The sequence below is a fragment of the Drosophila kikkawai genome, chromosome 2R, assembly GCF_030179895.1.
Source record: "Drosophila kikkawai strain 14028-0561.14 chromosome 2R, DkikHiC1v2, whole genome shotgun sequence".
NCBI lineage: Eukaryota > Metazoa > Arthropoda > Insecta > Diptera > Drosophilidae > Drosophila > Drosophila kikkawai.
In genome coordinates, this window is record NC_091729.1 from 9,251,326 (window position 1) to 9,271,181 (window position 19,856).

General features: G+C 42.5%; 3 protein-coding genes and 1 long non-coding RNA gene across 4 annotated transcripts; 3 read left to right on the forward strand and 1 right to left on the reverse strand.

Annotated features, from left to right (window-relative positions):
• The first annotated feature begins 1,396 nt into the window (after positions 1-1,396).
• Positions 1,397-4,197, forward strand: ast (protein asteroid). Its single transcript, XM_017166481.3, has 3 exons — positions 1,397-2,019; positions 2,075-2,512; positions 2,577-4,197. Exons 1-3 carry the CDS (start codon positions 1,486-1,488, stop codon positions 4,128-4,130), a joined length of 2,526 nt encoding a protein of 841 aa, XP_017021970.1. The 5' UTR covers positions 1,397-1,485; the 3' UTR covers positions 4,131-4,197.
• A 280-nt stretch (positions 4,198-4,477) lies between these two features.
• Positions 4,478-7,466, forward strand: Atg4a (Autophagy-related 4a). Its single transcript, XM_017166467.3, has 5 exons — positions 4,478-4,994; positions 5,163-5,505; positions 5,562-5,641; positions 5,707-6,252; positions 6,944-7,466. Exons 1-5 carry the CDS (start codon positions 4,811-4,813, stop codon positions 7,003-7,005), a joined length of 1,215 nt encoding a protein of 404 aa, XP_017021956.1. The 5' UTR covers positions 4,478-4,810; the 3' UTR covers positions 7,006-7,466.
• Positions 7,282-12,421, reverse strand: LOC108074430 (uncharacterized). Its single transcript, XM_017166466.3, has 7 exons — positions 12,095-12,421; positions 9,783-9,882; positions 9,603-9,720; positions 9,387-9,543; positions 9,194-9,302; positions 8,888-9,130; positions 7,282-8,812 (listed from the first exon to the last, which is right to left on the reverse strand). The coding sequence occupies exons 3-7, from the start codon at positions 9,656-9,658 to the stop codon at positions 7,995-7,997; spliced, it is 1,383 nt and encodes a 460-aa protein (XP_017021955.1). The 5' UTR covers positions 9,659-9,720; positions 9,783-9,882; positions 12,095-12,421; the 3' UTR covers positions 7,282-7,994.
• Positions 12,422-15,302: 2,881 nt separating this feature from the next.
• LOC138928151 (uncharacterized) lies at positions 15,303-15,874 on the forward strand. Its single transcript, XR_011444635.1, has 3 exons — positions 15,303-15,444; positions 15,518-15,590; positions 15,655-15,874. It is a non-coding gene; the product is annotated as an uncharacterized lncRNA (long non-coding RNA).
• The last annotated feature ends 3,982 nt before the right edge of the window (positions 15,875-19,856 follow it).

The following is a 19,856-nucleotide window of genomic DNA, read 5'->3' on the forward strand; positions in this document are numbered from 1 at the left end:
TCTGAGTTTCCTTTTCTAAGCCTAACAAAACTGCATACTACCTTTAGGGTTCTTTTCAATTTCATTTTTTCTAAATTTTTTAGAATTTTAATGATGGTACCCCTTACATATTTTTGCAAAAATGGTTCGATTTATTTTTGGGGAAAATAACTAATATTCAAAGGTTCATAACTCAGTCAGAAATGCATGACATTCATTTCGGAAAGTTTTTCTAAGTGGGTTATTCTAAGCTTAACAAAACTGCCTACTTAGTTTTGCTTTAATACTTACCTGTAATTTTTAAATAATTGTTTAAACAAAAATGAGCAAGAAACTAATTTTTAAAGGTTCACAACTCAGTCAAAAATGCATGAAATTTAATTCGAATAATTTCAATTATTTAACCATAATGGCTCGATTCTTAGTGATCCAATTGCAATCTGCAAGGGTATACAAACTTCAACGTGTCGAAGTTAGCTTCCTTTCTTGTTATTCTTGTTATTGTTGACCAATTTTCTAAAATTTTTTTTTTTTCGTGTAGCTTGATCTATGCAGAAGCAACACAAAAAGGAATGGAATAGATAACGGTTTATAGGACATTGGTAAGGGCAAAAGAATAAGTGAACGTAAAGTGTCGTACTTATGTACATACGTATATTTTGGTTTTACCCTAAATTTAATTCTATTCAATTTAAGCCATAATCTCGTAATTTACTTTATTAATAAGTATAAAATTTAGCTTTGGAATTGGCCAAAATAAATAGGCATATTATCTTATGCTTTTAGCATTAATCCTATGAACCGTTATCTTTCGTATCCCTCTTTAGATAGCTTCTGCATAGATCAAGTTACGCGATACAAACAAAATTAGGAAAATGGATCGACAAATACAAGAATAACAACTAAAAGAAGCTGGGATGTGCGAATAATCGTGCATTTGTGTAAATACTATTGACTACCTCTGTATATTTATAAAGTATACATATTTTTCCGACGAGTGTTTGTATTTTCAAATATGAGCGATACTTTTAAATGTAAGAACCCCATCTGTATATCCTACTATTCCACTTTAACGCTAACTAATCAGCGCTATTTTAAATTATATTATTTGGTATTTTTAAATTTTCCCTAGCTAGTATTTTTATCAGTGCTATAATTAGTGTTGCCCTGCTAGCTATTTTAATGTTAGATCTAGCTACTAAATGAAGACATAAAGCCATTCCAAGCTCGACGCTCGTTTAAATAACACTGAAAATATAATATTTTATATTTATTAAAATATTTGTACAACTATAATGAACTTTACCTATCGGAATATAAGAAAATATATAACAAATGGTAATTATGGGGCACTTGCACTGCCAAAATCTTAAAACTTTTTCTAGCTATTTTTTCTGCAATTGAGCAACTCCGGCCAGGAATTTCTGGCAGCACTGCCACTACCACGCGCTCGCCCAAATCAGAAAGTAAACAAATTTCAGGGTTCCACAAGATTCGGGGAAAACAATGGGAGTTCGCGGCCTTACCAGCTACATAGCGCAGCGCGCCGAGATCTATCTGAAGCCCTTTGAGCTCCACTCCTCGGCGCTGGTCATAGATGGCGACAATCTGGCATGCAATTTGTACAAAGATGTGACCGGCAGCTACTCTGCGTTCGGCGGCGACTATGACGATTTCTACCGGGCGGTCGTGCAGTTCTTCCAGGTGCTGGCGGAGTGCAGCATCCGGCCATACGTACTGATGGATGGTGGCTATGAGGAGCGCAAGTTGCGCACCGTGGCCACTCGGTTGCGGGGCAAGATTTCGGTGATCAAGAAAATCAATCCGACTGACTCCATTACTCTCTTCCCTTTGCACCTGAAAGAGGTGTTCGTGGATGCAGTGCGCGACTGTGGCGTGCCTGTGATGCGGTGCGTTTTTGAGGCGGACGATGAGCTGGCGGCGCTGGCCAGAAAGCTCAACTGCCCCGTGCTCTCCTACGACTCTGATTTTTACATCCACAATGTGAAGTACATACCCCTCATCACGCTTACTGTGAAGGTAAATCTGCTCTTTTGCCACATGTCCCAAGGCTACTTACACTTCTGATGCGCAGGTGCTCACCAAACAAGTGAAGGATAAGAGCAAAGCCCATCAGGAGTCCCGGGATCTGCGGCGCAACGAGGCCAAACATGTGGAGAAGCGCACCAAGGCCAACAAGATTGTGGGGGGCATTCAAGCGCCAGCCCAGGTGGATAGGCCCAAGGGGAATACCAAGACGTACAAGTACCTTGACTGCTGCATTTACCGAGTTTCACATCTCTGCGGACGCGGTACACTCAGTGCGGAGAAACTGCCGCTCTTTGCTGCTCTCCTGGGCAACGACTACATAGCCAGGAGCGCCTTCCGAAACTTTTTTGCAGTCGGAATGGGCAAAGCTGGACGGAGTCGCAAGCTGAAGCAGCAGCAGAAGCGCATCCAAGTCATCCTCAAGTGGTTGAAGGAGGAAACAGCTGAGACGGCCCTAGCAAAGGTTCTATCTAGGCTGAAAAAGGTTTGATTGCTGCCTAATATTTTTTGAGGAATAACCTTTATATAGATTCCTAAATCCATTGCAGAGTCAACGAGATTCTCTGGTGTCCCAGGTCCATGCAGCCATTTCGGGTTACTCAAATGAATTGTGCCATGCCTACGATTTCTTCAAGGAGCATTATGAAAATGCATTTCCCTATATCGAGCCGCCAAGTGAGGGGGAACTCAGCGAGGAAGACGATTTAGTGGACTCGAATGGAGATGCTTCTGAAGAGGAAGATGCCAACGCAGACCAACCTGCCGAAGAGGAGGAGGCTGCCGAAGATCAGGAAGTAGACTCTGATGGAGATGAAGAAGAAGAAGTGGAAGTGGAGGATAAAACTCTTCTCTTCCCGCAATGGTTTCTGGACAAACTGTACCCAGCAAATCTCTCCAGATATTTTGTGGACCTTATACACCTGCGCAAGTACATAAACAATCCGCAGATTGAGCACTTTCCCTTCCATGATTCAAACGAACTAGCTCTGCCCATTTTGAATTATGTGTTCTCCCTGCTCCACCATGTGGAGGGTGCAAAAACGGAGCCACAATTGGATGAGGAAGGAAATCCACTGCCCATAGAGTTTACCTACCTGACACGAGCTGTTCGGGTGACCAATGTGAAGTATCTGAAGATGCCCATTGAGAAGGAGCCCGAGTACTCCTTTGAACCCTCTTGTCCAGACGCACGACACTTGAGGTTTATATTCGAGGCGAATTTGCCGCATGTGGAGACGGAGAAGTTGTTCAGGAAGCTGGAAGACCTGCCGGAGGATCTTCGGCTTTACTTCCTAGCGATAATATACTGGCTGCATCGATCGGAGCACTGCGATCAGCTGCACCTCCACGCCCTGCTCCTCGGCTTAATTGTTCTGCGAACAATTGATGTTACCATACCAGCGGAGAGGGAGGTAAAAGCATTCCACAAGAGGTTTGGCAAGATTCTGAAGCAGGAACGCTCCGTGAGAGATAAGGAAGCCGCCGAGGGCATCAGGCGTGGCATTAAGCCGTCCCTTTTGGAGCTTCCTGTGCCAGACCGAATGCCGCATGTACCGAAATCGGACTGCTACTTGACCCAAGAACGCCTGTTGCCACACTTCCACATGCAGGAAATATTCAAGAAGAAGTTCGATCTGTACTCGTCGACCGTTATTCATGCTTTTGCCGAATTTCAGGCTGTGGTCTATCAACTCAATGGGCTCAACGCCCTCCTAGACTTGCCCTTGCCAAGTCCGCGAATGAATCAACTATTCTGCGGTGCCTTTCTCTACAATATGTACGATCTTCTGAGAAATCGCACGGATGTTCGCTATCATATCGAGAATTTCCTCCTGCCCGACTCGAAGCTAATGTTTGACTTCTACTGCTATCTGTACGACTGGTGTGCGGAGTTCATTCCACATTGGAAGGAAGTGGAGGTGGATGAGTCGGCGGCGAAGGCGATACAAAAGAAGCGATTGAAGAAGCAGCGGCAGGCGGCCAGGAAAGCGGAAGCCAAGGAGTCTAATGCAGATACCAATGCGGACTTGGTCAAGGATGCAGAACCTGAAGACGATTTCTATGACTTGAATAACAAATTCTGTGCACTCAAAGTTTCTTAGTGGGTTTAAGTTTTGCAATTTAACTAAGTTACCAAATGATTATTTTGTTGATTGGAATAAAAATGTTTTTTTACCAAAAAAAATTACGCAAATGTAGATGCTTTTTAAAATTTTAATTCTAAAAATTATGAGCTATGTGATATATGTATTTAATCAGAAATTATTAAACTATATACATTTAAATAAATATATTGACTATTTTAAAGATACATTCATGGTTTCAGTTAAGTTTAAGTTATTTGTTTATAGTTTACATTATTTATTTTTTAATTCTAAAAATACTAAGTACAAAAGGATAATTTTAGTACTTTCTCTTGGTATATTTGGCCGCATCAGCTACGGGCACACTTCGGGCGACGTCACTGCTGCTGTTATCGTTGTAATCAACAAAAAAAAAGAAAATAAACCAAGCCATTTCGCAGCCGACTGATTAAAATACTCGCTTAGTTTATTATCAGGGCTCCGACACTGCCAACACCAAATGCCACCGCTGTGACCTCGGGCCGGAGCAGGAGCAGTGCTGCCAGCACAAGCAACGGCCAAACACAAAGGCCCCAACCGAAAAAACCAAAACGTCATTGGCTGGCAATTAACCAACAGACGGCGACGCCTGCAACGGAAGTGGAGGCGGTCTCGATCCAGCTGCCACGCCCCCTCTACCACCGCCTCTCGGGCAGTAGATGCTGGTGGGACTCAGCGATCAGCTAGCCCGGATTATGGAGAGCGTCTTCGAGGCGTATTTGGGACCGGACAGCGTCCTCGCCAGCGCCGTCGGCCAGGCTGTGGGTAGCGGCGAACCGGAGGATATACCTAGGCGGAACACGGATGTCTGGGTCCTGGGCAGGAGATTTAATGCCATACAGGGTGAGTAGGGTGACTTAGTAAACCGAAATGAGTCATGCATGGAGTAAGGGGCTCTTATCTTTTGTAAAAATCCCGATGAGACATTTCCTCGCCAGAAACAATTAAAAGCTGAATGAATTACTTTGTCATAAAGTTTGATTTTTAAAAATTATTATTTCTGCTTACCAGAACTCGAGCTTATCCGACGCGACATACAGTCCCGGCTGTGGTGCACCTACCGCCATGGATTTTCGCCGTTGGGAGAAGTCCAACTTACCTCCGACAAGGGATGGGGCTGCATGCTCCGCTGTGGCCAAATGGTCCTCGCCCAGGCCCTAATTGAACTCCACTTGGGTCGCGACTGGTTCTGGACGCCAGAGTGCCGGGATTCCACCTACCTCAAGATCGTACACCGTTTCGAGGACGTAAGGAAGAGCTACTACTCCATACACCAAATCGCTCTGATGGGGGAGTCTCAAAACAAGGCCGTTGGAGAGTGGCTGGGACCGAATACAGTAGCCCAGATCCTCAAGTAAGAGTGTAGCTCCTCTCCTCCAGTCACCCCTTATTGCATTTCATTCGTTTCAGGAAACTGGTGTGTTTCGATGACTGGAGCTCACTCGCAGTGCACGTTGCCATGGACAGCACTGTGGTTCTCGACGACGTATGTAAGTTGAAAATATTTTGGGCTCAAGGAGTACCTTTGATAAAATCCTTAATCTATCGCACGCAGACTCGCTGTGTCGAGAAGGAGACTCTTGGAAGCCGCTGCTGCTCATTATACCCCTACGTCTGGGCATCACCGACATCAATCCACTCTACGTGCCAGCCTTAAAGAGGTGCCTTGAACTAGATAGTAGTTGCGGCATGATCGGTGGTCGCCCCAATCAGGCTCTGTACTTTCTGGGTTATGTGGATGACGAGGTGCTCTACCTAGATCCGCACACGACGCAAAGAACGGGCATGGTGGGCCAGAAAACCGAAGCGGGAGAACAAGAATACGACGAGACCTACCATCAAAAGCACGCTGCCCGCCTGAGCTTTTCCGCCATGGATCCCTCGCTTGCTGTTTGCTTCCTTTGCAAGACCAGTGACAGTTTTGAAACACTGCTAGCCAAGTTCCGGGAGGAGGTTCTTAGCCTTTGTTCGCCGGCTCTGTTCGAGATTAGCCAGACTCGCGCCGTGGATTGGGACACGGCGGAGGATATTGACTGGCCAACTATGCCCGATATTGACTGGCCGGCGGGCACCTCGGACTCGGATTCGTTTGCCCTATTTGGTAAGAGCGGGAATTGAACTCAAAGGGGGGTATGCATTTCCTTGCGCTTCGCTGCTTTCAATTACCTTTTTCACGGGCACGACAATACAGGTGACCATGTGCCTCAGCTTCACCTTAATAAAATGCCTATGATAAGCCTCGATTTATCCATGTCCGTACGAAATTGCATATCTCAGAGATTATTCCGAATCTGGTGATAATTGCTTACTTTTAACTTCACAAATTATAAAAAAAAACAGTAGCTAAACTCTGTATATACATAAATTAATTTTGGTTTATACTACATTAATATCAAATAATAGAACCGGTGCGTAGTTTTCTATATTAATGTATTATAATCGGTTAATAATCATGGGAACTAATTCACTAACTAATTAATTACAGATTTTCTTACAACAACAAGTAAAGTATATATTGAATTGTGCATTATAAGCTTCACTTTTCCCCAGTTGAAATATATTAATTTTCCTTCTAACACTAAATTGTTGTAATATTTAGGATAAAACTTGTCAAATCAGTATAAACTAAGAAGAAAAACAAAACACTATAAGAAATGCTTTAATGGAGATATATATTTATTCCAAGGAGATCTTTATTAGTTAATACTTACTGGAGGCCTCTGAAAGTTATTAAACCCACTCAAAAAGGAACTCAACATTCCCTTCTCTTATCAATTCACTCCATTCGACAGAAGAGACCGGGAGAGACGGCGACGCCGGCAGCAGCGGAGGCAGCGGCAAAAAAACCCAGTGAGAGCGCCATCATTTGAGTGGGTCACCGGCACAGAGCGAGCTCCCTCTCTCGCGACGCCTGCGCCGCAGCGCCGAAAACAGACGAAGCCGAGCCAGGCGAAAGTGGAGCAGCAGCTGAGGATGCGGCCAGGGACGGGGGAAGAGGGCTGGATGCGGAGGACGATGGACGATGCTGCGAATGCAATAAACTAAGGCTAAAGTGCATAATTAGACGACGAGCTGGTTGAGATTTAGATTTTAGAATGTTTACGATTTGTACGAATGAGAGACTTAGCGATTCATAATAATGCTGTTTTATTGTACGCGATATTGACTCCACGGGAGACAATTTGGCAAGACATACACACACAGACAGACACACGCTTTTTTGATGATCAATTAAACATTTTTATGCAACGTTGTACATGAAAAACCTAAAGAGATCGATCGCTTTACGCCAAGTGTCTGCATAATATTCATATATTCGTTTCGTATATTCTTGTCTGTATATGCTGAAAAATGGACCAACAACTAAATACATAATACTTGGACTATATATGTATATATCTCTATATATATATTAACTTCACTGCTCGCCTCTGGACACAAACTGAAGCTGCACAAAAATAAGGAACTTTTCTCGAGTGAACAAACAAAGGACAAGAAATGTTGGAATCTACGTTAACAACAAACTCGGGCCTATGCAGCTGGCAATTGACACTAATTGGGTTGATCTTTGTGATCTCTTGGCTCCAAGTCCCCACGGAAAGGCAAACTTTAATTTTTGAATAGGCTTTTCCTGTAACTTCTATCTTGAACTCGGCATTCATGTTTTATCTTAGTTGGGAACTGGGAATATCTTTCAGTAATCTCATTCGTTGCTGATCTGGTTTCTCCTGCCAATCTACGGAAAACCAAGTTTGCCTTTCCTCTCTAAGGGGAATCTCCAGATCCACCAGAACCAGGTGAGTAGTATTTTAAACATTCAACAACTATGAATCTGCGCATGCCTTAGAGTATGCAGCACGATCTCTCAATCCGCTTTTCCGCCTTGGGCTCCACGTGAAGAGCCATCTCCACGTGCTTTCGCGCAAGCCAGGACTGCTTTTGCAGTCTGTTGACCACGATTCGATAGGCCCCAATGATGTCGGAACGGGGTCCACTTTGCCTCGCGTTGATTAGCATCTCGGAGGAGAGTCCCATCTCGGCCAGAAGTTGTCTGGCCTCGAACTCCAGGGCTCCTAGCTGGCTGAGATCCTCGGTGGCCGTGGGCAGCATAATGCAGCTGCCTGTCTCCGCATCGTAGTTCTTGAACAATGGACAGTCGTCGGCCACCTGAATATTCCATGGATTGATCTTGGCCGAGGCGCATTGACCACCGTTGGACAGCTGTTTCTCCGGCTCCGTCTCCAGGGGTGTGACCTTCTTCTTGAGACTGCCGCAGAGCAAGTACCTCCGTGTTGGACGTTTGGCCTGCTCGGCAGGTGCCGGTGGTTCCTTTAGCTGTCCCGATCCCTGGAGCAGGAACTCGTGACCAACCTCGATCGGTTGCAGGAAGTTTTGCACGAACATCTCGTCCTGCTGCCGCGTGTTCATACTAATGGCCGGCTTCTTAACCACTTCCGCATACCGATCCCGCAGCGAGGCGGACTTCCGCAGGCGGTGCGACTTGCTGCGCACCCAGAAGATCGAGCGCTTCGCCGGCTTGCTGTGCTGGCTTATCTCCCACTGCATCAGGTCCGCGCTTAGCTTGGGACAGGTCACGAACTGGCTGTTCAGCATGTCGTCAATGGTGGGCCGATGGGCGGGTATGTGAATCAAGATACGTTCTGCGAGAGAAAATATTACAAGAACAAAATATTGTCTTAAAATATATTGCATAATTTATATAGCGCAGTACGTACGTATAAGTCTTATACAGGGCAAACTGAGCTGGCCGGGCAGCAGGTAGTCGCCCTTGAGTATGGCCGCCTTGAGGCCGGGTATTGTGGGTGCCCGGAATGGCATGTTGCCCACCACCATGAAATAGAGCAGGATGCCCAGGGCCCACACATCCACTGGGGCACCGATGTAGTGGTCATCGGAGAAGAGCTCGGGCGCCGCGTACGGAGGCGAGCCGCAAAACGTGTCGAGCTTCTGATTGGCACCTGTCAACCGGCGTAAAATTGATTAGTTTGCTGACGCGGCCATGAAAGGGCTGTTGAACCCACCATTGATAAGTTGTGTGCTGAAACCGAAATCGGCCAGCTTGAGACGATCTTCCGAGAGGAGCAGGACATTCTCTGCCTTGATGTCGCGATGCACGTAACCCAGGCTGTGCTGTTAGTGCGGGGAAGGGAAGAAGTAAAGTTAGGAATAGCTGCGATATTTCCATTATTTTTAGGACAATAATCATCAGCTTACCATGTGTTTCACGGCCAGCAAGAGTTGCTTCAACAAAGGTGCCGCATGAATCTCCCTCAGAGGTCCTCCTTGGGTTATGTGGTTGTAAAGTTCCCCGCCGCGAATCCACTCAGTGACTAGGTAGACCCGGCCCAAAGTCTCAACCACCTCGAAAAGCCTTCAAAAAACAAGATATATGCAATTCGAATCCTTTTTTAAATAGTGCAAAAGACATACCTCAGAATATTTGGATGATGAACACACTCGAGAGTGGCTATTTCGCTGGACAGCATTCGCAGCGCCTTGGCATCGAGACCCGCTCTATCTAGGTCCACCACCTTAATGGCCACTTTGTCTGAAAACGGGTTGGGTTTTGATTTATAGAATGAATAAGTGATGAGTGGGAGCCCATCTTACCACGCGTCAGCTGGTGGACAGCGAGTTTGACTTTCGAGAAGTTGCCGCGTCCGATATCGCCACAAAATCTGTAGAGGCCAATGCGACGGCCGATGGTTACCTTCAATCAACAAAGGATATTTCTAAGCACATATATTTGTGAAAAATATAATTATAATAATATGTGCAATTTCTTTAGCAACTCGTGCCCAAGTTTGAGCTATTACACAAGCGTTTCCCTCAGGGACAAGGCTCGCACTAAGGTTAAGCAATCCGATGCAGCGATTATTTGATACTCCCATATACACATGTTCTAACAATTAACATTGACTGCGCCCATTCCGGCCACAACTCGTTGCCTGTAATTTATGCCCACGCGCCCCCGAAAAGCCCTCGTGGTCTTGCAATTAGCCAAGGTCAAGTGCGGTACATTTTTGTTAATGTAATTTGAACTGTGGACTGCACTTGACATGGCCGCTTTTTGCTTGTTGCTGGTCGCTCTTTTCAGCCATTCTGTTTGTGTTCGCTTGTTTTTTCTTCTGTTCTTTAATCCACCTTTTGAGCCAGCGAAGGAGGGGTGAGCGTTAATTAAGGAATGAGCAAACGAACGCAGCGCAACGCGGCGTATACGTAATGCGGATACTTGTATTTGGCCACACGCGCATTTTGCAACTCAAGGCCCGAACAAGCGGTGAATGAGCTCGCACACACTTGAAATAAATTTAACTTAATACAAAAAATGAATATGATAAAAGATGGTAATACATTTTTAAAGAAATTTATTTATGTTGTACATATATGTATGTATTTTACTACAGATGTTCTAACTTTAATTAATTACCCAGAATCATTTGTATACCCTTGCAGGGTATTATAATTTTCATCATGAATTTGAAACGCAGAGAAGGAGGCGGTTTCGACCCTATAAAGTATATATACATACATATTCTTGATCAACATCAACAGCCTTGGCGATCTAGCCATGTCCCTCTGCCTGTTTCTACGCAAACGAGTACCTCAGGTTTGTAGCTATCTAAATTTGCAGATAGTCTTCTGACTATTCTCACCACAATATATGTCGGGAACGGGCAGGATCGGTCGATTATATCATATAGCTGATATAGAAACAATCGGAAAATTTGTACGTTTTAATATACTCTAAGATATGGTCATTTAAAAAAAAAACCAAAAGTTAACCCTTCATTATTTTTAGTGCACCTTGCGATAGCCTCCCCAAACGCCATTGGTGCACAAGCAAATTAGCCTTGAACCCCGACATAATTGCAGCGCTGCGGCAGAGGGTTCGTGTATTAGCTAACACACAAACACACCTCTTACACACAGCCACAAACTCGGGCACACAAAGTGACAGAGGCGGCGGCAACAAGCGACAACGACTTTTTCTGTGACGTCAGGGTAGAGGCGGTGAAGGTAAACCCCCATTTTCAGTGCGCTGCTAAACAGGTTGCATTCAAGCTTATATGAGACACAATTCATCTTGCGCAAGGACACAAAATCTGGCACAATAAGTTCATGACACGGTGCGGAGATAAATTCCACCATAACAATTTGCAACCTTCGAGGATCTAACAACGTACGTAAAAGGGTGCTCGAGGAAATTTGCTTTATGTCATGGCTGCTCTGCAAATCGCATTAATCTAAACGAGTCTGTGGTGCTGCAAGGCAGGATTAAGGTTGATTTTACTCAATTGTTGCGACAACAAATGGTTGCATTTAGGTGTGCCAAGTCAAAGGAACAGATTTACTGCCAGTTAAATGATGTAGAAAATAGTTTACGGCAGTTTAGGAGTGAAATATAAACATTAGTTATATTTTATTTATGTTAAACTGTTTCAATTTTTGATTTTATCTAAATTTATCACATTTACTATAACAATAACCCAACAAATGTTCGTTATTAGAAATTACTTCCTATTAATGAGCTTCTACTATGTTAATTTAAGGTTTGCACTGTTTAATGTAACTTGACTTCTTAAAAAATCCAACACAATAAGAAAAGGTACATATATTACGCATACGCAGTGATGTCTCATATATAATACAAGCGAATATGGATCAAAATTAAGCTTTCTTTATACCTTTATCCGTGTTAAATATTGTTATGTTAAATTACGTGAACAGTACATCTACCTTACAAGTTCTTTAATCAAAATTTGGACGTAATGTAATGACTGTTCTAATTGGCGTCGGTCTAGCCATCAAAGAACACCTCAATCCCTTGGTGGGGCTTCTGGTTGAAGGATGCCAACGCCTTCTCCCAGACTCCCTACTAAAGTTTTTCTGTGGCCACAAGCATTTCAATTCGCACTTACCTCGTGGCCGCAGCGCGGATCGCATTGCAGCGCCTTGGTGAGCCTCTGGTAGGGCGGAGTGGGTGGCGGCGGCTGGCAAATTGTCAGCGACGTGGTCAGGGGCGGCGGCGGCGGGGGTGGCAGCGGCAGCGGGGGCACCTTCACAGTGACTGAGCTGCGCAGCGCGTTGGTATCCACGGCTGCCGTTTTGCTGCTTTCAGTTCCGGGGTGCGGGGCTTGGAATGGGGCTGGGCTGGCTTGCTTCGCTGGCAACTTGTTGGTCGTCGCCCTCGACGGGGTCACTCCTCCTTCGTCCCGTCCTATTTCGCTTCCCGAACTCGTGTGTAATTACAGAATGGCAAGTCTTAGTTTCAGAACCGAGCCGGGCAGTCTTACATTATTAAATGCCACCACGCCTGCGAAAAGTTGGTAAGTGAAAAAGAAGAGTTAAGCCAACTTGACTTGTGCTGCTCGGTAAACGTCTTATTTTAGTTGACCGGCAATGCGATTTAATTGAAAATATATATAAGTGGATAGTTTTATGGTGCAAAGGAAGCTCATATACTTAAGTTGCTGCAAAGGATGTGGGATCGAGATAATGAATTACTCATGTTCAAGTTGAGTTTTCTTTCAGTTTTAAATATAAAGTATTATTTGAGTAAGGAACCCGATTAATTATATATCTTTTAATGCTTCCACACAACGAGACCTTACATTGACGTCTCTTTAAACTATAAAATAAGCTATTTTTCTGTGGCTTAATGCAGTAAAGTATTTCTTTTTAATGTTTTCAACAAAAATGAAACTCTAATAACCCATAAATTTATATTAAAAGAGGCCGTTGAAAAACTTAAAACTAAATATATTACCTGCCTGACACTGATTTAGTGTTTGTTCTCTCAAAACAAAAAAATATGGAAAATAATGTGCTTTTGGAAATGGCGTTTATTATATGGCACCCCTAATGAGTTTTATTCAAAGGTAACGCCTTTCGGGCCATTAATTTTCAATTTTTCATCCGCCACAGGAAAAGTGCTGGTGAACTTAGATTAGCCTCCAAGTTCGATGATGGAAAAACCGTGAAGCATAAATTACGATAATTAAATGAAACTAACACGTCAAGCTGATTTCCCTACGAAACTTGGTAAGGCGACTGTCGTAAAAAATGTTCGCTGGCCAAATATAATTAACGGTTGTCGGAGAGCGCAGTGAAAATGGGAAAACTTTCGGGTGTAACGTAATCGATATGGGTTGAGGTTGAGTGCCCGGCCCTGTTTCATCCAATTATGCTGGTCGTAACTCAACTAGTGGCAGGACAGGCGGGAAAACAGATTTCCAATAAGCGAATAAGCAATTCTTCAATAATTCAACACGGAAAAGGGCTCGCTCTGCGCGCATCCTTGTGCTGCAGCAAAAGTTAACTCGAAGTAATTACGTAAATGGATTTTCTTCTCTTTTTTTTTTTTCTTTGCTCAAATTTCCTGTACAAACACAGCGACGGAGGGGGAGGAGGAGGGATTCCGGGATCGGCGAAATATTTATATACCAATCGGAGGAGAGCCCCATCCAGCCCCCTTTCTCTCGAGCGTGACAGGAAGTTGGCCAGGAAGGAACCGAGCCAAATCCGAACTCTCATCAGCCGGCGGCAGGCGACCAGGCGTACAAAGATACGAGCTTGCAAATGGGCCCGCACACTCTCTGCCAAGTGCTACTGCCACACACATATCTCACACTATAAACACTTGAAATTATTATAAAAGCCGCAAAGGGTTGGCCCAACTTTCAGGCCAAGCCGGCGACAGGCGACGCCATCTCTGAGAATGACTGACGGCTACAAGTCGCCTTTGGTGGTTTTAACACCACCTAGATGCGTGTACAATCGAGATCAAACTAATAGTGAAAACTGTTTGATAAAACATAAGGTTACCATATACCCGCCACCGAAAAGATTAGTTTTACTTGGAGCTATAGTTTGTGGAATTCCTAGAAACGATTGCATTTTGAAAGTAATCAAAGTTGCCATCAACTAAGTGCTGATTTCACCCCAGAGATTAAATGGTGTAGGTCGCCCTTGAGGCAATTTATGCATTCCTAGAAAGCCCTCAGCATTTGACCTAAAAAGATTAAATTCTTGGAAAAGCTAAAATATATATATAAAAAAATAACTTTAGTAATATTAAATAACATTAAAGTGCCATCAAAAATAGAGTTTAGTAATTAAAACCACTAACTATAGTACTATATTTTTGAGTAGGTTAAAGTATGTGTTATTTCACAATAACAATTTACAATTATTGAAAAATTTACGAATTTTATAAATAAACTTTGTTAAATTAGGGATATAGTTCGCATAAAAAGCATTAAAGCATAAAACAAGGCGATTTTCTGACTTATTTTTCAAATATAAATGTTGGCAGCTCTCTCTTGCTGACAGTTTAGTTTTATACAATTTTGTAGAAAGCCTCCATTTTGTGTTTACTATTCTGCTGGCCATAGTACAATTAAATTTACATTTACATTCGCATACATGCGTACATGTGAGTGTGTGTGTGTGAGTATAGTATTACGTGCCAGCTCCCTGCCAACCATTTGGCGATTCTCGAATCGCCGGTCGCCAGAAAGAGTCTTCTGGGAGTCGCTTTGGCGATTGCTGGAGGACTTATTTACGAAAATCGCCAAGAAGAGTCTTCTGCGAGTCGCGGTGGCGATCATTGGTGAAATAATTTTCGGGAATCCCGAAGAAGAGTCTTCTGGGAATCGCGGTGGCGATTGCTGGAGGACTTACTTACGAAAATCCCCAAGAAGAGTCTTCTGAGAGTTGCGGTTGCGATTATTTGGCGACTCTTAAAGCAGCGTTAAAAACTAGGAAATGAAGGAATCAGGGATTAAAGTACCGTACATAGATGCAAAGCAGAGAATGCGTCCAAAAGCAAAAGAGTTTTACAAAAACAAATTGCATTACATTTGAGTGAGAATAGGAGTGCCAACCGAACGTCTTTCAATATTTCTATGTTCATTTAGTTTGACTTCGTTCTTTTGTCTTTGCGGTCGATCTGTATTTTAATTCTTCGGTTAACGATTTTTGTTTTATTAATTTGTTTTTGTTTTATATTATTTTCAACTAAAATGAGTTCATCATCGAGGCAATTGAAAATCGTAGTAATCGCGAAGCAAAGCGACCCCAAAAACGTTTTAAATTTTATGAAACTTCCGAAACAGGACAACAAGAAACATGTGAAACAAGTGAAATAAGTGAAAGAAGTGAAACAAATATTAAAACTTTTGTTATTAGTTGTGAAGAAAATTATAGCGTTGAAAGCTATGATTCATTGGCACCCTTACTATCTGACGAAGAGACGATGGAATAAGTGGTATGGATTAACTTTATCTTTCTTTTTTATTTATCTAAGAGTACCAAACTAAATATATATATTTTTGTTTCAGAAAAACAAACTGCAACAAATATGTGGGAGCGATGTGCCAACATTTGTACGGAACTCATTAAAGCTATACTAAGGTATTATTGAAATTAGTATAATAAATAAATACAAATAATTTAATTTTAATTTTCTTTTGTATAGGTGTTGGTTTACGAAAGTTCCCGAATTCTAACGAACAAGATATGAACAAAATTTATCAGCAACCCCTGGTTGGAAACAAAATAAATATGTTAAATTTAAGATGATGTAAATGTAATAAAGAAAATTATGAAGTTATATAAATAAAAAAAAAATAAATTAATTTAAAAAACTCTTATACTCTCTTAAGGCGACACTTCCGCGACTCTTCCACAAGACTCTTCCGCGACTCTTCCAGAAGACTCTTCCGCGAGTCTTCCAAAAGACTCCTCTGGGACTTCTTCAGAAGAGCCCCCCGCGACTCCCTTAGAAGAGTCGCATTCGTAGGTACACTTTCTCCCAACAGAAGATCGGAAAGCGATCAGAATGCGATGTCGCGGGCGATCAAATTAATCTTCTAGAAGAGTCGCAGGCGACTCTTCCGCGATTGAAATGGTTGGCTGGGCTGTCACAGCTGCCGCAGGAGCCGCAATTTCATTTCGACGCTGGCAAGTATGCAACGAAATTTTTACACTTTTCCCACTTATCAAGCCGAAGCAGACTCTATTTCGTAGAGGCTGTGCCAGGGTTTTTGTGTGTGTTGCGGGGGGAGTTTGGGGTTACCTTGGATGGCTTCTCCCTCTGTCACGCATACATTTGCATGCTAATGTCCCCCATTTCCTCCCCCTCCTCCTCCATCAACGTGGAATTACAGTTTTAATTACAAAACTCAACATGAATGCATTTGATATCAAACGAAAACAGAAACGAGTCGGATCTGAGAACTAAGTGTAGTTGCAATTTGAGTGATGGGATTAGAAAGGGACGAGGTAGAGCGCAGAGATGGGAAAGTGTAGCTGGAGATACCATAAAGAGTGTTGCCTTCCAAGTTTTTCCTTTTGAAACCCTGAAAGGATATTCGCATAACTGGGTCAAAAATGTTAGCATAAAAGGAAATAGGCACTTGGCAAAAGCGAAACTCGCTACGCAGAAAAAAAAAGAAAAACACATAAAGGATATGGCGTACTCATACCGTAACATTTGATATTTCTCATTCACTTATGTTACTACTGAATTTTAAAGTTTATGTCAAGCTTATTTTGCAGAGCAAACTCTTGATCAGATATGGAAAACCTATTTCTAAGCAACCAAGCAATTACATTTATTTGCAGGCAATCAAGGATATCGACTGAAATTCTGGACATTTTCATCTTCTAAGATTTCAATAATTTCTTGAGACAAGTAAAATGGTTTGTGAAATTTCAATAAGGATATAAGAGCCCAACTTAAGCTTAAACCAGAAATAAGCATCAGTAATATGATAATCTTTTCGTAAAAATAAATTTAATTAAGCAAAGACCTCATTAGTTTAGCAAGCCATTGCATACAAAACAATTAGGCTACTCATGATATGAATTCAAGGAAATTCAAGGATTAATTTTACAGAATCTTAGCTTGAATGTCATTAAATGTATATATAATTAAGCTATTAAGCTATTAACCAACCATTAAATATTAATTTAAATCATAAATAATTTTCCTTGTTTGAATTCCTTGGAACCGCAAATAAATATTCACATATGAGCCCCCAGCCCCCTTGGCGTTACCTCAACAAATGGTAGAAATTCTCTTCGTTCTTGAAGCTCATAAATTCCTTTAATATTTACAAGGGATACCAATTGACCCGTTTAGACCCTTTGGCTCCTCCCATAAATCACGCAAACAAACGGCTTAGAGTTTCGTAATTTAAGGCTTGGCACTTGCAAGGAGATTCCACTCGAAGTGTATGCAGCCTCCCTTCCACCCATCGTCCTCCCACTTGGGATAACTCGAGCAATGCCTCGCCTTGCCAGCTGCTATCGTCTGTAAAATTATTCACACATTTTTTGGGTCAAGTTCAATTGCAGGCATTAATTATAAGGACTTGGCACACTCTTGTTCGCCTCTCAAGTTCAAATGAATTGAAATTGCACGCCGATGGGTGGGCTCAAAGTGGCAGATGTCTTAATTTTACACAGAATCCCCGCCCCCACATGACTCACCCTAATGCTGTACAGATTTAGACATCGGAAAAGTGCGTGGTGGTCGAGAGATTAAAAATAACAAAAACAGCCCGTAATGAAATTTGTTTACGGAGGAGGATGCAGTGACCGCTTGGAGGCCAGAGGAATATAAATAGAAAGTGCTCCAAAATGAGATGTGCAGTGCACCGGCTGCACGGCTGTGTGGCTGCGGATGGCTAACTGGCGCAAGGACACTTGTTGTGGTCACCGGGGTACCATCAACAACCACCCACTCGCCCATAAAAATCGATGGAAATCTGCATGGGGATAAATACCAGAACAAGTCGTCCCCCTTATTACAAGCTCGACGTAAATGGAATTATGAAACACCAAATGCAATAAAAATGAATTATTAGAGTGAAAGGAGTGCTGCAAATGGAATTTATCACAATTTGCACGTGTAATTAATTAGTTTTTACGCTCCGTGAAGCAGAGCCGGAGAAGTCATTACGGACCCTTTCTCCCTTGCTAGTCGCCATTCGCCTTTCGCTTCTTGGTTTTCTCATTTGCAATTTGAATTTCATAAAGCAGAAGGCAAGAACTACACAACGACCGAAATTCAGTTATGTCCTTCAACTTGAACGATGTCGTTATACCCTTCTCCCCCTCGTACGCCATTTCCTTTATTTGAGCCACTTACAAGTCCAAAAACAAATAACAAGGACAATGGGAACAAGTCACAAGCACTATGGGGAATGAATGAATGCACTCGGAGAAATTATTGGTGGAATCCCCACGTTTTCTGACCTACATCAACTTTCAGCTTGTAAATGCGCCCCTTGTGTGCTTTGGACTTTTGGACCTTTTTTAAGACAGACTACACAAAACCAGTGGATTTTCTTCAAGTGAAAAAACATAGTACTTCTGAACAAAGGCAAACTGAATTTACATTTTTCGCTTGCTCATCTGTACTTGTTATAGGTCTAATGAAAAAGTTGGACAGCCTAATAATAGAAACCAAAGAAGACAGCATAAGAGTACAGATAAATAAGAAAAAAAAAACGAAATAAAGCTATTTAATACGACTTTCTTTTTTATATAAACCAAGGAGCACACAATTGAGTAACAGATAAATAAACAAAGAAAATGAAAATGTATAAAACTGTCAAGATTGCCTTCAAGCGAAATAAACTTAAAGAAACTGAGCAAGCTGCCATTAAATGTATCAGCTTTTTTATGATATTTCTTCTTGTAATGCCAAATTTAATTCCCCCATTCGAGCAGAACTTTACTGCTTAATGATCATGAAATTTCCAGCGAAAGGAAACCATCCATCAGCGGGCGACCGTCGAGAAGCAGCCCTCGCAGCCAAAGTGACCGTCATTATAGGTAATTCCCCGATGCCAGAGCAGCGCTGGCAATAATGCAAATACTTTGACTTGGACTCCAAAGAACGTGAATAACCAAGCGGTGGAATTCGCTTCTAGGAATGGGAGCCACCCCCTACTCACTCTTACACACATTTCGAACAGCAACAACCGATAAGGCAGGAAAATTTCTTCAGCTTCGTCCATTGTTTTTCTGAGGGGTATCATAAATTAGAAGGGTATATGTGTGCGGGTAAGGATCAACTGAAAGGGGTGTCAGTTCCAATCTATATAAATTAATACTGAAATTTTTTTGCTGAAAAAATTAGACTTGGTCTGCTTCTTTGGCTTTCTTCAACTAACATATATCAGAATATCAGTTTGAAAAGCCCCTTCAGACTCTACTGCTCATCTCCAAGTCGACACCCTCAACTCTACTCACTTCTATATGTTTTTTCTTTTCGGACCGCTCTTAGCCAAGCCCAAGTCAACTCAACTCAAGAATAAACGACGACAACAGCGAAAAATTTCCCAGCACAAAAACAAAGCAGAGCAAACGGAGGAAGGTAAGAAAAAAAAAGAGTCTCAGAACCAGAAATGAAAATTTGCATACAAAAACCCAAAAGTTGCGCGCGGAAGTTGTATGCGAAAATTCGCATGGGCGCACCTGGACGCAGGGGGCGTGGCGCCAGCGGACCGCCGATGGCCAAAGCCAAACCAAAACCAAACTGAAGCGAAAAAAAAGTATAGGGAAAAACGAGAAAACCCGTAAGGTGTAATGAGTGTGGAATGTCGTAAATTTTTAAATTGCTTTGCTTGGTTTTATTTTTTTTTTTTTGGTGCTGTCTTCGTGTCG

Excerpts from the sequence above, each read along its gene's own strand:
- ast (XM_017166481.3), top strand. The coding sequence starts at position 1,486 with ATGGGAGTTCGCGGCCTTACCAGCTACATAGCGCAGCGCGCCGAGATC. Across the intron at positions 2,020-2,074 it reads TCATCACGCTTACTGTGAAG|GTGCTCACCAAACAAGTGAA; the intron begins GTAAATCTGCTC and ends TCTGATGCGCAG. Across the intron at positions 2,513-2,576 it reads TTCTATCTAGGCTGAAAAAG|AGTCAACGAGATTCTCTGGT; the intron begins GTTTGATTGCTG and ends AATCCATTGCAG.
- Atg4a (XM_017166467.3), top strand. The coding sequence starts at position 4,811 with ATGCTGGTGGGACTCAGCGATCAGCTAGCCCGGATTATGGAGAGCGTC. Across the intron at positions 4,995-5,162 it reads GAGATTTAATGCCATACAGG|AACTCGAGCTTATCCGACGC; the intron begins GTGAGTAGGGTG and ends TCTGCTTACCAG. Across the intron at positions 6,253-6,943 it reads GGATTCGTTTGCCCTATTTG|AAGAGACCGGGAGAGACGGC; the intron begins GTAAGAGCGGGA and ends TCCATTCGACAG.
- LOC108074430 (XM_017166466.3), bottom strand. The coding sequence starts at position 9,658 with ATGCTGTCCAGCGAAATAGCCACTCTCGAGTGTGTTCATCATCCAAAT. Across the intron at positions 9,544-9,602 it reads CATCATCCAAATATTCTGAG|GCTTTTCGAGGTGGTTGAGA; the intron begins GTATGTCTTTTG and ends TGTTTTTTGAAG. Across the intron at positions 9,303-9,386 it reads TGCTGGCCGTGAAACACATG|CACAGCCTGGGTTACGTGCA; the intron begins GTAAGCTGATGA and ends CCGCACTAACAG.